Source organism: Dermacentor albipictus, chromosome 8 (genome assembly GCF_038994185.2).
Source record: "Dermacentor albipictus isolate Rhodes 1998 colony chromosome 8, USDA_Dalb.pri_finalv2, whole genome shotgun sequence".
Classification (NCBI taxonomy): Eukaryota; Metazoa; Arthropoda; class Arachnida; order Ixodida; family Ixodidae; genus Dermacentor; species Dermacentor albipictus.
Window position 1 is genome coordinate 20,147,395 of NC_091828.1, and position 16,420 is coordinate 20,163,814.

The 16,420-nt window shown below is 48.1% G+C and overlaps 1 protein-coding gene across 3 annotated transcripts in view; it reads right to left on the reverse strand.

Annotated features, from left to right (window-relative positions):
• The window catches only part of LOC135919578 (uncharacterized), a 58,647-nt gene that overhangs the window by 22,767 nt on the left and 19,460 nt on the right, over positions 1 to 16,420 (reverse strand). For 2 of the 3 annotated variants that reach the window (XM_065453497.1, XM_065453496.1), the window contains exons 2-3: positions 8,249 to 8,496; positions 5,266 to 5,478 (exon numbers count right to left, since the gene is read on the reverse strand). In XM_065453497.1, coding sequence (XP_065309569.1) covers positions 5,266 to 5,478; positions 8,249 to 8,496 — 461 coding nt within the window. The remainder of the gene's footprint in view (positions 1 to 5,265; positions 5,479 to 8,248; positions 8,497 to 16,420) is intronic. The other variant, XM_065453498.1, reaches the window with a different exon arrangement.

Sequence of the window (16,420 nt, forward strand, 5' to 3'; positions counted from 1 at the left end):
ACCCTCCAGGATCGTAAAGGATTGAGCAACGCAAACAAACCTTCGAAAGTGTTAGGCATCTTCATGCGATGGCTTACATGCACTGGGTTTTCCATAATGTCAAGACGGTAACGAATTGATACGGCATCACTTCAGTCTTTTCCGCTCCTTGCAAAGAAGCAAGTGTTTGTACATTGATAGGCAAAGAAAGACGACCGTGAAACACGGCTTGTCAAATTTTTCACCACGTGTGTTAAAGAGGTGATTTATGAAAGCTATTTGTCATGCGGAGCGGTTTACATACCACAGACTGGTCATTGTTTCAACGGGAGAGCAGGAGAACTTGATTTGGCGGTGCGCAGCAATAGGAGGGGGTGGGGGGAGGCGTTTAGATATTCATTGAAGGAGCTGCGGGTGTATATCAGTGTTCGAAAGCATGATTCTCTTTATAATATTGTAATATAGGCTGGAAAAGGAAGTATATGAGGCGTATTGCATTGCCAGATGCACAAAAAGATGCGTTAGTATGCCATCAGTGTCCTTCACGAAGAAAGAACTTTGTTGCTTGGATGGAAACGAGAAACATTGATTGTGATGTATGTGCGTGGTACATCCGAGCATTTCGTTGTAAAAGTTTCCTCGTAATTTATCAACTTTAGTTAGGGGTCTGTTGAGCGGCATTTCTTCGCACCCTTACTTTGCTTAGGTTATTTTCGAGATACTGCGCACGAACGTCTTTAGATAGAAAAGTTCGATTTAGCTGGTCTTAGTGTTTTCACAGTTGGTAGTTCCAAGGTTATCAAACTTTTCTTGTTAACGGCAAATACGATACCCTGTAGAAACTTGTGGGGCACGTGCTGATGTTTTGCATTCATAAGCGTCTGTAACCGCTTCTGGAAAACAGTAGGAAGTTTGTGCCCGTCCTGTCTACTTGTCTTCTTTGTGCGTGTTTCTTGAGCTGCTCGTCAAGGTTTTCGTACTGCGATTGATGAAGTGTGTATCGAGGAGGACGAGCTCACGAACGCCTGGGAAAAGGTATGTCACGAGCAGAAAGAAATGAAGAGCAGGGGCGCGACATGAAAGAAAGCGCGGAGGGAAAGTATTGCCAGAGAAAGAGGGAACAAAGGCAGGCAAAAATTTAGCTTGAGAGAAAAAAACGAAAGCAAATGAGACTGTCGCGCAGTGCGAACGCGGCGCCGTCACAAACGGAAACCCGGAAAATTACGAGTTTGCTTCAGCCGTACAAAATAGGCGAATACATCGGGCTCTACGTGGTTAGGTTTGAAGGCATTGATGAGAAGCAATTCTTTCACCTGGACACATGGCTTACGTTGCTGCTGGGAAAAGCCTCGCAGGTCGTAACCCGACTGAGCGCAGCCGACATTGGCGTGTACAGTTCAGTGAAGGCAAGTTTGCACGAAAAATTCAGGCCCTCCGCAGAGGAATTTCGGAGGAGATTTCGAGAGGAAAGAAAGAAGCCTAATGAAAGCTTTGTCCAGCTTGCGTGTCGCTTGAAGGATAATTTTACAGTGTGGTTGAAAGAAGCGGGAGCGGATAACGTCTGTAAATTAGCATATTTAATCTGTTTAGAGCAGTTTGACGAGACCCTGACGGATAATGTGCGCCTTTAGCTTAGGTACAGGCCTGAAGAGTGCAGCACAGCTGGCCGATGAGTATGTGGCAAGCCGTGGCTTCAGGCCACAGAGCAGTAGCGCCCAGTATTATCAAAAGCCTGCCCCGCGGCCACAATCTTGCCCTCAGGGGCAGCAAACTCCAAAAAAGGAGGATTAAACAGCTATAGCTCCAGTGACGTACGTAGTTAAGCCGGAGAAGGAAATCTTTCCGGTTTCCCCGGGCGAAATTCAGGAAGAGGGTCAGGCGCTGAGTTACGACGCTGAACCAAGCGCAATAGATGAGGATGAAACGGCTGGATCCTCAGACGTAGTTAAACCGGAGGAGGAATTTCCCCGATCGAAATTCAGGAAGAGGGTCAGGCTGAGGAACCGCCAACGGGAAGAAAGAAAAAGCACTCGAAAAGTAGCACCAGTTAGTGTGCTAAGACAAAGAGGCGTCGCAGAGTCAGGATTGCGGCAGAGATGGCAACGCGGCCGAATAAAGGGAAAACCACTAAAACCTGTGGGGAGCATAGTGAAAAAAGTTGAATGGCACGTTTGTCGTTTGGAATGTTTCCAGTCAGAGCTCGCCCGAGCCGCCAGTGTAGGAAGGAAAGAAAAAGACGTTTGGCGCGGAGGAGGACAAAAGCCCGGGGGCGAGCACGTTCACTGTCGAGTTCTTTGACACAGGAGAGCGCGGCAGTAAAGCGACGCGGAATGGTCGTACCAAGCAGTGAATTCGTAGTGCAGTGCCTCGAAGACATGTTACGTCAGTATGCGTAAAGTGTCGGGGATCTGCAGCAAGGGGAGTGTCCTCGTGCCCTTTGCGTTCCATGGTTGACAAGGTAGACAAGCCGAGCTTTCAGACCGCGTCCCCCTCGAGTACGGCTTAAAGAGGTCACGCCACCATCGGCTATACGAAATGAATAACGGCGAAACAGGTTTTGTGGAAACAAAAGATTGTTTGTTTCTTAATTTTTAGTCTTAGGTTTGACGTTTTGGGACCTCCAAGACTAGAGATCGTTTCGCTAGGCAGGTTTTGAGCTTTGTTAAGATTGTTTATTTTAGAAGCGTCTCGATATTCTGAAAGAGTTGTTTTGCGCACGCATAAATTTTGGAAGCTTTGTTTTCTCAATGTGTCGTTCTTTCATTTTAAGCTGATAGATTTTCTTGTGTGCGTGTGTGTGTGTACGTGTGTGTGTGAGAGAGAGAGAGAGACAGACAGACAGACAGACAGACAGACAGACAGACAGACAGACAGACAGACAGACAGACAGATAGACAGACAGACAGACAGACAGATGCGCTTGCACCTCCAAGGCTAGGTTAGAAGACTATAGTGGCGCGCTTGAGTATCAATTCACTTTTCGGAAGTGTTCGCGAGATTTTTTCTTTGTCAGGAAGACGCGCTATTTTGGAGCCGTTGTTAACCGCTCATTTTCGAAAGAGTCCAGCTTCGGGCTGTCCAAAGGGCCTGCGACAGGGCTGAAGATCACGGTCTTCCAACCCCGGCGCGGGTGCGGCCCGCGACTACGACAACGTAGTCCCTTAGGACTAATTAAAGTTTTTTGTCTGTCTGTCTGTCTGTTCGTGCCATTCATTTAAGGCCTGTCTTGCTCGGACACAAAGAAGCAAAGTGTTGGCGCGTGTCTCGCACGTGTATTCATAAGACGATAGAGTTTTGAATGTTTAGAACGTGTGCGTAATTATTAGAAAAGAGCTCGAATCTTCGTGTAGTTTCAAGCGCGGCGTTTAAGCAATATTTTTGTATTTCTTTAGTGCACGTATTTTGCGGACAAACAAGAAAATGTCAGTGCGTGAGTCATACGAAAGTGGGAGATTTGTGAAGCCTTATTCGGAATATGTGGATTGCTTTCAGAAGGAAGCTTTGTGATCGCGACCTGCGCTTGTCTCGCCAGACTTTTGGAGAAAATTCATCCTTTGGTGTGACGCCAGCAACCGTGGTCTAGGCGTTGTCCTTGCCCAATTTAACGAAGGCGATGAAGGGCATCCCGAGCTGTACCTACAGTCGAGAATTGACACCGCGAGAAGAGGCGTTCAGCACCTCAGAGAAGGAGTGTTTGTGCATAATATGGGTCATTCAATAGCTACGATGCTATATTCAAAACACGAAATTCACGGTCGAGAGCGACGATTGCCCTCTTGCATGGCTGAAGCAAATGTCGCGGGAAAAAACGGAAGATTGCTGAGATGGAGTCTCATTTCGCAGGAATACAACTTCGAGCTCAAGTATAACAAAAGGAGTCCGAATAAGAATGCAGATGGTATTAGCCGGGGATTTTAAGCAACAAACTCAGTGTGTTTTTTAACGTGTTCTTCACGTATTGCTATATATGCTATTCACATAGGCAACTAATTTCTGTCTTGCCGAGGGCTGACCAGGACAAGAAAAAAAGGAGACAGACAGAGGGTTAGAACTTTGTAAAGCGAGGCGGAGATCATAGCGTGGATCATAGCGAAGACTATAGGCGTGTCGCTCGGGCACGCTGACCAGATTGTGTGTGTGCTTGCGTTTTCCTAGGAAGAACGCCGCAGTGACGCGAGTGCTGGGAACCTCAGCTTCAGTGGCTTCTCAGCCATCACTTTGGAATGGACCCTCGACGCTTCGGGCAACCTGACAGCTGGTCGCCCTCGGGTCGAATCTCCTGGCAGCGTGGGAGTCTGTTACGTCTCAATGAGGCGATGAGCATTCCTTAGACGCTTACCACGAGGCAAGACCCCCCCCCTCCCCCATTCATCAACGCATATCCAAAAGTCAACGAAGCGGCAACACCGACTGTTGACACGTCAACAACACCGCCTCTACCTGAACCTGACAACCTGAACATATTGATGAAAAGGGCCAACGAATGCTACCATGGCAACAGGTTCGACCTCAGATTCCCACATCGCAACACGCTTGCGCTCTACGTAGGGGCGAAGGTGCAACATAGGAGGCGCAGTTCAGAGGAACGGTGTGATATCATGGGCGGCGTTTCGCGACCGATTCGGCTATTGTGATTGGCCGCGCCACAGTCATCAGACTGCCTAGTCTAGTCTCCTAGGGAAACGATGGTATTAAAAGCGGATAGCTTTGGTGCAGCGCAGGGTGCGCTGACGTGTCCTGATGTGAATTCAGATGTTTAATAAGCTCCTACATGGAATGGGCTTCCGTATCAGGATCCAGTGTAAATAGTGTAAAATAAGTCCTTTTTTCTTCATTCCTACTACCGGAAGTATTCACCAATCGGCTTGGTGAATTCCTGGTCGGAACTCCACTTAGAGCCACAACAATAGGCATAATTACGCTGGTAAGACACCTACTCTTCTATCGTAGAAATGTGTGTTTACGTCGGCAGCTGAGGCGGCTGTTTAGGTTTTGTGAATAGACTTACGCCTACTATTGGCGCAAGTACTGCAGTTCGCACCTGTTCTACCTTTGCATGCACACCCTTTTTCGACTTCTGCGCTCGTCTTTGTAGCGGCCAGCATCGCAAACCTGCTGATCTTATGAACAGGTTTAGCTTTGTAAATACGCTTTCTCGTACTATTTTTCTTACGGCAAAAATTGTTCATAAGTTCGCTTAGTGAATTCTGTTCTTTCCTTCTACTGCGAAATCACGAGCCCAAGAAGAAGTCTTGCTCTTCTCGTTTCTACCGAACATCCATTCACCTCGTTATCGGCACCCAGTGGGTCCGCGGTTGACTTGCGCTTGGCGACAGCGAAGACGTCTTCGACGGTAGGCGTGAAGGCGACCGGAGCGCCGAACGTGGTCGCCCCATCGGACTCGCTCTCGAAGGCATCCCCCTTGGGCAGGATTGCAGATGGCGCCACCGTGTGTGAGCCCGTGCGCTGCTTCTCCGACTGTATTACTTGCGGCGCGTCCTGTAAGGCGTGTCATGTGTGCAGCAATAGGCTGAATAAGGTGAGGGTAAATGTAAAGATGGTGGCATTAGCCATCAAGAGTTCTCCAACAAAGGATGTCTCAAGCTGGAGCCAACATCTTTATAAGGGCACCAAATAGCTCCAGCATGCGGCATTCCTTGTTGAACCTGACAAGTCTCCTTGTCGAAACATTTGCTCTAGCCCGAGACCTACATTCTCTCTTCGACCACCCTCGACCAACAATACGCCAATACATTCGGCAACCCATGGCAAGGCAACAAATTCACATTCAAAGAAAGGGAATGTAGTGTGCACCCTGCAAGGTAGCATGAACAGTATTGTGTTTACTTGAATGAAATGCAGATTTGCTTTCTAGGTACTTTATCTTGATCCCCATGCTATAAATGGAAAGCATGGTTCCTCAGAGACAATAATAATTTGGAGCTCACACCGTTTTGCTCCTTATGTCCGTTAAAACTGCCCTGGTTGCTACACTACCAGTCCTGTCAGCAATTACATATTAGTGTTTTGAGTGTGCATCCAGATTCAACAGAATAGTTAGGTTTTTTCCTCAGAATGTGTTTGATACGCATATGGGCATTATTCCGAAAATAATCTACTTGGGAGATGTTACTAGAAAATGCCTCATAATCCCGAAAATTATTCAGACCAGCGACGTTCCTTCTGGTCAGCTCAGTCAAATATCTTCAAGATAATTCATGACATAACGAACGATCACATAACCCTGCAGGCTTACTGCTATGATTCTCTTTTCCTAACACACTCGCTGCGCACTTGCAATCTATTTCATATGGTATTCGTGTGAGCAACTATTGGCAAGCGTCACGCTGTGATGGCGCATGTTCAAACTTCTGAAGCAAAACATTATATTTGGTTGTTGTCTGTTTCAATTTTTTCTGCTGCTAGAAAACGTATTCCAGCGCTGTCCGTTCTTAATCATTCGAGAGAACTTGCTTTCACTACGAAATTTTCATACAGCTTCAGACTATTACAGGTCTAAGGGGCGGACAGAGCTGCGTCCCTACTGAGGATCATGACCGAGTCATACTGACATGCTACTCGAAGTGAGGGTGATATGCCTCACCTCGTTCTCGATCCGTTCCTATTCCCGTCCGACATACTTTTAACGAGAAATACTGGCACCAAGCTTTTCATCTTCCTTTTCTTACCGTATTGGCTAGATACGAACGAAGCGCGGCCTGCGCTATGTCCAAACTGTCGAACCATAATCGTATTTATTGTTAATTGTTGCTATATAGTGTTTAACATTTCTGGGTGCATAGAACGTACAATTGTCTTCACCGCAGCATCCTTTCTGGCCTGCAATCTGCGGGAAATATCAGTTTTGCCAAGTTATACCGGTTCTTTCATAAACTGAGCAAGCCAGAAACTGCAACACCTTTTATTTGTGAATCGTTGGCTTGATTACAGTCGCAATACAAAGTCCACTCAAGCTATACAGACATCAGCGCAAATTGACGGCACGCTCGTTCGTTTTAACTATTGAAATAAAATAATAAACGTTGGCGTCAGGGGCGTCATTTTATTCCAGGTATCCTAGCTGGTACACAGAAGTTCCAGGAGGGGGGACACCGAACATGTGGTCCCTTGTTCTAAGAATTTCTGTGTTCAAGGCGAACTTATATACAACAGCATTCGCCAACACCCACACCTCCCCTGTGGTCAGGGGCCAGCCCATCCCCCGAAATAAATTCCAAGCTACGCTGCTTGTTCACATTGCACCGAGTCACCAAACAGGTGAGACACATGTCGGTACTAAAAGTGACGACAAGCGTAAAGTTAGAAACACATACTATCAGCATAAATTCTAACGTAAACAATTCTGAAGCTACACCATTGGATTTTTCATTTTCCAGGTTCACCTCCGTTTCAAACAGTTGCGCAATTAGGACTCTGAAGCATACACTTGAAACTACTCTATCCTTACGAACCAGCAACGAGCGATTACACGTTGCACTTCCATGTAATTACGTGTAACAAACATTCTGATCACTATTTTATTTCCTGTTCGCCTTTGAATTAAAGGGACACTGAAGTGAAAAATGATTTCTTCTACATCAGTAAATTACCGTTCTACAACAGCTAAAACACCACTCTTGCAACGACAAGACGTTTGGTAAGCCAGAAAAAGCGCAAGAACAAAATACGGGTGGCGACGCCTACTTAAGTTCCCGCACCTGGAGGCTGTGACGTCATGGATTTTGATGGCATCTTCTAAGGCCTACTCATTATATATAGCGGTGCAGATTGACTACATTGTGTTCTAAAGGAACCAAATATGAAACATGGCAAGTTTCGGGAACCTTTATTAAGCCAACGCGGCCCCAATGCGATAACATACTTTGGAATCCCTGACGTCACGCTGACGTACCAGCACTGAGGTTCCGGCGCAAAATTCATATACTGATAATTAGACCTTCATTTTCTCCCCTATTAATCAAACAATTTTTCTGAAATGGCTCCTGCAGGGTTCTCAAACAATGATTCATTAGTCTAAACTGATTTATTGTTTCGCTTTAGTGTCCCTTTAATGTTGACGGTACGTTAAACACTGCGTGTGTTCTGGGCACGACTATCCAACAGCCCCCAATACGTTCGCGAGAAGTTTCAAAAGTCTGGGCAGACACCGTTCCTGCGCCCGGTCGTCCTACACAGTGTGGCTTTCTACGCGCACCTGCGTTTACCGCCTAATCTGGCTGATGACGGCGAAGCCACGGTGGGTACGTACCACGTGGTCCTGCCCCCTGTCCGCTATCGACAAATCGCCCGTGGCTACTATGTGCGTGGCGCCCAGTGCGACAGCGACCACGGCTAGGGTGGCCGTCAGCGCCATAAGCGCCAGGCACAGCGTGGAACCCCAGGCCACCTCCGCTGGGGCCGGGCCCTCCGAGCTTCCCTCGCTGCTCACCGACGTCGTCAGCAGGGAGTCCGATCCGCTGTTGCTCACCGTGGACGGCACAGGCGATGCCGGTCGGGCTGCGGGGCACGAGTAACTGGCAGTTTTATCTTGTCAGTAAATGTACTACCTTTTACGGAATTTCAGGTTACTGGATACGTATACCCGCGAGCAGCTTAAGTTGCCTGACTGTCCTCCTAACTCAACGCTCTGTGCAGGGGGGGCGACAACCGCGTCGTTTGCTACGGTGCGCGCCATGTCCGAGCCCTATCTGCAGTACCGTGCACCTAGCGCGATGATGCGAGACGTCAAGACAAGGTCTTCTAAGCCGACATCAAACGGATTTGGCGCATCTGCAACGTCGGTCTCTTGTAACCACTCCTGTAACCAATCGTCTAGGTGACTTTTACCTGTGGTATGCACATGACAATAGTATTAAATGATACCACGTCATGCCGGAATATGTCGCAAGAGTGAGCACCTAAGGTTATAATAAGAAACGAGTGTAAGCAGCCATAAACAGGGTCGGATGTGAGTATCTGTGTCGCTGTAGCCTTTGCCATCTCAGTGCCATCTCACTTAACAGCCACGTCCTCCACAAGATGACGCGGAGTGCCCGAGTTGGTGGCGGAATGTAGCAATAATGAAACATAGGGCACTTTGAGGTAGCAAAAAACATGAGTGGGTGCGTGGAATCTGGAAAGGTGTCATGGTGCCAGCGCTGACGTTCGCAAACGCCATTCCGTCCATAAAATAGGATGCATTGTCAGGGTTAGAGTTAAGCGAATATCGGCGGACCGGTTGGCTTTGGGAGCCTACGGCAAAACCACAATGAAGGCAGTACAAGGGGACATGGGTTGGGCCTTGTTTGAAGTCAGAGAAGTGCAGAGTAAAATTATTCTTGAATAAACGCTCGCAAACATGTATTAAAATTAATGGGTGGCTAAAGTGTACAAGTATCTGTACTTAAATAGCCTGGACACAGAATGGAGGAAGAGGCCAGGAAATTAGGCAACCAAGTAAATGGTAATTGAAAGTATACCGGAGCAAATATTCGGTTGAAAACATACCGGAGCAAATACTCACATTTGTATGAGGCATGAGTATGCTGCAGCGAAAATCCGGAAACCACTCAGCACATACTAATGGCATGCTAGGGGATTCACGCAGCGAGACCAGTACGTAATATACAACTTCTAGAAGAACTTGTATTTATTTTAGACGGAAGTATCAAACGGTCAGCACTCGAGATAAGCAAGCGACTTTTAGAGTATTGGTAGGAAAACATCAGGGAAGAGACCGGATTTATTACAGGCATAGGTAACGGTACGAGGTAGATAGATAAGATTAAAGAGATTTCTGCAAAAATGCTAGCAGGAAAAGCATTGATAGCATTACCATACCTGAGTAACTCAAGCAGGCTAGGTGACGATTTGCCCCCGCCCCGTTTCGAAGGGAATGCCCATGAATCATTATCATCGGTGAACTTAACATTGCAATTTGGTGCTACAAAATCAGGTCTCACGGTATTCTCTGAAAACAGTGACCAGATGGTGCCAATAGTGGGCCACAAAATAACTCAGGTAGAAGAATCCAAATACCTTGGTGGATGGCAAACGTAAGCAATAGAAGTGTGGAAACACGGATGACTAATCCGAGGGAACCTAACCACTTCTTATGGATTGTGAATACGAAAGCATCAACGTCCAACTGAACGCCGCCCAGCGGTCCTTCGAGTTTTGCACTGTGAGTAATGTTTGCAAGATTTGCTTCGGGGTATGCTATATTTTTTTTACACTTTCTACGTTCGCACTGTATTAGGTGGTCGAGTACTTTAAGCTCATAGAATTTCAGCATAGGTGCAGTGCGCATGCACACGTTCTGCTACGGCAGAATGCGGCGCCTGACGAACTCTGCCAGCGCAAGCAAACCTCGACAGAGCAAAGCAGGCGAAACGGAACACCTGCAGTCGCAATAGCGCGCCAGGTATTGCGTGAGGGGAGAGAGCATCGCTGTAACGTGCCTCCGCATCTTCGCTCATTTTGCTGAGTTCTTCCGCTCCCTTGCTTCGTCTACGGTACACTGGCGTGGACGGCCATATTTGCTACTGCCGAAGTTGCTGCCGCCGACAATCCGCCTCTTTCATGGCGCGACGGCGCATGCGCCCTGCCCTAACGGCTTAGTCGCGAAACGTTTTGGAAGGGTCGCGCGTGTGGCCGCGCGCCGGGAAGTCCCCCGAAAAAAAAAGCGCTCAGACGCGCGCTGCCTGAAGCACTCTTGCCGTGTACCACATTGAATTTACTGGTAGCTCGACGTCGGTGCAGTGCCGAAAACGTGCGTAGCGTAAGACCGCAACTCCACAAGAGAAAGCGGCCAGGGCATCGTCCGAGTTGTCCGGACTGCACCGTGAGCCAGGTAGTTGCCGCCTTTCATGAATGGTTCGCTAATTTAAGAAAACACCCCTGCGTTACACTAGGGCGACACTTAAAGGGCCCCTGAAACGGCTCGGACAAATTTTGTAGACGCGTAGGGTACACCTTAAGTAGAACATTCGCACCACAATTTAAGTGAAGCGTTACGTATTAATGGAGCTACAAGCGATTAGAAGTTACCCTCCTCCCTAGCCATGCTTTTCCTCCTCAACTCGTTCGCTGAGCGAGCAGGGCTAAGCTCCGCCTTCACTGGTTCAGCGTCATGATGCGACGTCACATCGTCCACTACCGGTTGTTTTGGAGCCCGCCCCCACCGGCGCGAGACCTCTCCGCTAGCCGCTTGGCCGTCGACCCCAAGCGAGAGCTATCGAAGCAGTGTGCGTTGCGAGCATTCTGTCGTAGCGCCGGACGTCTTTTGTATTCCGGTAACCACAGGCAAGCTGGTCATTTCGGCAAATGACTGGAGGCTTAAACTCAAGCTGATGAAGGAACTTTAGCGTAGACGTACGTGAGCGGCCTGACCAGTCTGCATGGTCCATACACTTGTTGGCGCAGCGCTTAACCAGCCAAACAAAGCGCTAATATTGCTCTAACCAAGTGTAAAACATTTTAAACATTTATAAAAACAACGTGTTGATGATTACACTCCAGCGAAAAATACACACCAGCAGCAAAGAAGAACAGTTCGTTGCTGCTACTGTGTATGGTTGAGCTTTGTGCCACCAGGTGGCTGCACCATGCAGACCATTCATATTTTCCCTTTTGCTCATCTCACGGCTCATCCTGTTACGGCACAGTTAAACGGCCAGACTCTGTCAACTTGCGCTTGCGTTTGCCCTAATACCGGACTCGCGAAACGCTATTGCGTTAGTAATCTTCCGGTGTAAAGTGACGGCCACAAACGCGCAAATCCTGGCGCAGATCGGATAGCGGTAGTCCGATGCGCAGCAGCCAGTTCGCTCGTACGTTGCCTTGCAGAGGGACACGATGTCGCAGTTTGACATATTGCCAATCACTACGTTTGCAATCCGCAAGGCAACCAAGTCGAATCATAGTGGTCGCGAAAAGAGTGAGACGGCTCTGACCGCGGAGCTCTCGTCAAAATGGAGTACGTTGTAACACAAGCAGACGGCACTTGCTGTGTGCCGGAAGTGCTTAAGTGTACTGAAAAATTATTCTTGTGCATTATCTTTATGTTACTTTCTTTACATAAAAACAAATTAACTAATATTCCAACTATTGCGAAGATCATTTGTTTACCATAAAGTTGCAAAAAATATCGATCACGCGCCCTTGTCAGCCAATCGGATAGCTCGCCCCACTGACGTCGTATGGGTGATTTCGGTCATATGGGTAGGGGCGGCTTAAAATTCCGCCGAGCAGTGCGCTGCGATCGGCAGCGATGTGCATTTTTAAAACCTTATAATAAATTATACGCTTTACGCGCGGCAATTAGATGTGTCAATTAATGATCAGAAGGACCTACTCTAACGACTCAGTACGTTTGTAGAAAATCGTCAAAAGCGTTTCAGGGTCCCTTTAAGTACATCACGTTGCTGACGAAGTCGTTTTGCAGCGTCGGTCCTCACTTGCTGGTGGTGGCAGCGCGTTCCTGACTGCACGTACTCGTAAGGTGCGGCAACACTGGGTCGATACGAGACCAACAAGACGCTCACTCCAATGATTGACCGACTATTGTGCGTCACTGGAACCTTTTTATCATACCAGGTCGACAACGACGCAATCGACGAGCGCGAGTTGTACTGCGACAGGCTTTCCTGGCGAAGGCACAGGCAAAATCAGCATGCCGACCATCGTTCGACCGAACCCCGCGCGATCGGCAGTCGAACCGACAACACAATAACGACAACGTCTTCGATTGTATATGTAATTAGCCGTGCTCTAAATGAGCCAAGCACGCCTACCGAGTTGAAATGCACAAGCTTTAACCTTCTCAAGCCGTGCCCACGAAGTTTGAGCCAATGTCGATCCTGTTCAGCGAAATATTAACCTAGCGCCGTCCAGTTCGTGCACTCGCTACCGGCGGACCTGAACTGAAATGTAAGCAGTTAGGTCGAACTAAACTACTTTTATAGTTAAATTCTGGCCTTAGCGATTGGAAATCAGCTACACTTCACTTCGCACGGTGCGTGCATACTAAGCGATAAGCGACGAGACAGCGCTGTGCAAACTTGTGTACGTCACCTTACCTCTAGGCTGTCGGCCGCATTCGCTGCGTATATGGGTGGGCCTGTACGCAGTGGCGTAGCTAGGTCGTCTGGCACCCGGGGCCCATAGGTCTTCTGTCACCCCCCCCCGGGTGTAGCCGGCGGAAAGGGTGTCTTCAGGCGTATATGACACCCTCCCCCCCCCCCCCACTGGCCCCTTGCACCCCGGGCCCACGGCCCCCCGGCCCCCCCTGTTGCTACGCCACTGCCTGTACGTGTTTCTTTTCAGACACATTTCTCAATTTCAGAGATACACTGTTTGCCACTGCGTCAAGCGGCAAACAAGAGACGCTGTATTCGGTATACAGCAGCATAAACAACCGCCTCGTTCCTTTATACCAACGCCGTATGAGCGACGGCATCCGCGCGTTTGCGTGAGAGAACAGCATGTCCTACAAATGAGCACTTATGCGAGCACATTTTTCTCTAATAATGCTCTATATCACGCTAAAACTGTAAGTATGATGGAGTTAAAGAAAAGCGACAATGAGTTAACAGCCCCTAATATATGTATCTGGATCACATTTGCCGTTGTTTAAGTGGTTAGGCCGCTCATATTGACTCGTCTCAGGGTGTAACGACATGGCACATATGCGCAGGTATGCATGTTTTGCTACATTTTGACACTATTTCACATCAGCGATGGACCTTTCCCACAATACTTGACGATAACAACGACCTGCGGCTGTAGATGTCGATGTAAACAAGTGCACCGCTTTAATAAATCTCACGCAGAAGGCTGCGCTAAAGACTTTTTGAATATGCTAAACATCTAAATCATGTGTAAAAAGAACACGAAAAGTGATGTCCAAGTGCAGAAATCTGACAAATTCCAAGGCAGCCGTGCCGCCAAACGGAACTCAGCGTGCCTGCATCGGCAGCACTGTTTGCAGAACAGCGCACTCAGGCCTGCTCACCCAGTAGTCACTGAGTGCGACATGGCTTCAGGAACGACATGCTTTCCCGAAGAAGCCATTAATAATCATTGGCGATCCACGAAACGCACAACCGACGCGTCTTCAACGTGGGCGCAGGCACACAAAGCAACCGCCGAAAGCCCCGGGACCCTTCCAAAACGTTTTCAGTGGCGTGCGACAGAGAGCAGCACAGAAAAATGAAAGAGGCGGATTAAGATGCTTCAGACTCCACAGCGGGCCAGTAAGCAGCAGCAGTCTGCGGTGCTAACGCCGCTTGCCACTAACGTCCTGCGCGACGAGACAGGAAGCAGCGGTGGCCACCGAGACTGGCAGGCGCGCACAGCAGTGGAGGAGAGAGAGAGGCAAATAGTGGCGATGCCCTCTCCCCTCACGCAACAGCTGGCGCGCTACCGTGGCAGCAGATGTTCCGTCGCGCCCACTCTGTTGCGTTGAGGCACGATCGTGGCGTGGCGTCGCAGCCAATGGGAATTTAGGTGCCGTTTCGCAGCCGGAGACGCCGGCTTTCTTGCCCAATGTGCCATTTGGTGCTTTCGCATCAAAACAGTAATAGTGAAGGGGAATAAAATGCGGTCATAATAAAACATAAAGCAATATGGGGATATAATAGGTACAAGCTGCTTTGGGGTATGTGGAAAGGTGTAAGTGTTCCAGAAATTGCATATGGAAATGCGGTTGTTTGCTTCAAGTCAGGAGTACAATCAGGACTCGCTGGCAACCAAAGGAAAATGTAACGCCTCGCACTGGGCACTCACGGGAAGACTACAAATGAAGCTGTGCAGGGTGATATGGGCTGGACAAGTCTTGAAGTGAGGCAAGCTCAGAGTAAAATTGATTTCGAAGAACCACTCAGGGAATATGAAAGGAGGTGAATGAGAATGTTCAAGTATTTGTACCGGAAATACATTGACTCACAGTGCAGAAACTGAACTAGGAAGTTTACCAGCAAGTATGCGACAGTGAGCAAAATGGCAACAAAGAACGTTAAATCCAAAGTGAGAGGGGCTGAGACGATCTCCTGAGTTGCGACAAAATAACTCGGGTGTGAGTAACTACCAAAAAAGTAAAAATGAAATCAGGAACGAAATAATTTATCATACCTCAAAGGGAAGTTCTTTACTTTGCAAAGCCAGTTCAGAATGCCTTACAACGCGTAGTTATATAGCGAGGTATACCAAGGAAGAAGCCTGTGCTTGCTACCGTAAAGCAAGGGAAGCGATGGAACATATTTTATTAGAATGTAAAGACATCTAAGCAGTACTTTTTGTTGGGCTAGTTGTTGCACGTTACCGAAATACTAAAGCGCCAAACAGACGTCACAAGAAGAGAGACGGACGAGCGCTTACTAACAACTTCAGTAACAGTACTACAGTACTTCAGTAACATGCATTAACTAGCCCAACAAAAAGTTCTGCTTGAATACCTTGCTTATACAGTGGGCCCTTCAATATGTGTTTCCTCCCCTACGTCAAGTATGGCAGCCCTCGTCACCAACATCACATGGTCTTCATGCCGTGCTAGACACATTTCGTTTTGTCTCAAGTAGGGTCTGATCTCTGGAGAAATTACCGCCCTGTTTGGTGCCATTCAACCTTCTAATGGGCACGTGAAACGGGTGCGTAGGATTGTACGTTTGGAATTGTGAAGACAAATGGGGCTCTTTTTTGACTATTTGCGCGTTACATGTCACATCAATAATTCTGAGTGGGCTGCCGAGAAAAAATTCGGGGAGTACAGGAAGCTTGCGGCTTAAACGGTGAACTTCTGGTGGTGACACCTGGTAAACAACACACCCAAGCCCCAAGACAAAAAGTCCAGTGGAGCTGTAAAAATCCTGGGACAAGCACAAGTCACGGAGGAAGTGAAAAACGTTCTGGCGAAGGGACCGAAGTTCAGCCTCGAACCTAAAACCGCAGCGCATGAACTACTCTCTTGAATAGTGGTGTTGCCGGGAAGGCGTCACCTGAAGACCAGGAAAGGTGCCTACTGGAAGGAGTAGACACTCTGTCAAGAGCAGTTTCGAAGAAAACCTTGAGCAACCGGACTGGGATGAACAAAGTAGTCACCTTCTTCAGGGACAAATGCCTGCTGCTTCTACAGGCTGACAAGGAAGGAGGCTTCGTTGTGGTCGCGCAAGGAAATTACAAATAAAAGGCCTGTCGAGCTGTGGAAAAGAATTTCGCTACGCCAAGCCCCAAGCTGACTAGAGTGAAATCTCTGTCTGTGTCCCTCTGCAAGAAACTGGAAATAGGAAAGATAACAAATGTCATAAGTAAGTGCAACGATAAGACTTTGGGCATGTTTTTACCGCCAAAACCCACAAAGAAGTTCCGTTTGGGTGTATTGTGAGCGAACGTGAATCTTGGCTAGGTCATGTTAGCCAGTTTCTCTTCAAGCATTTGAGTTGAC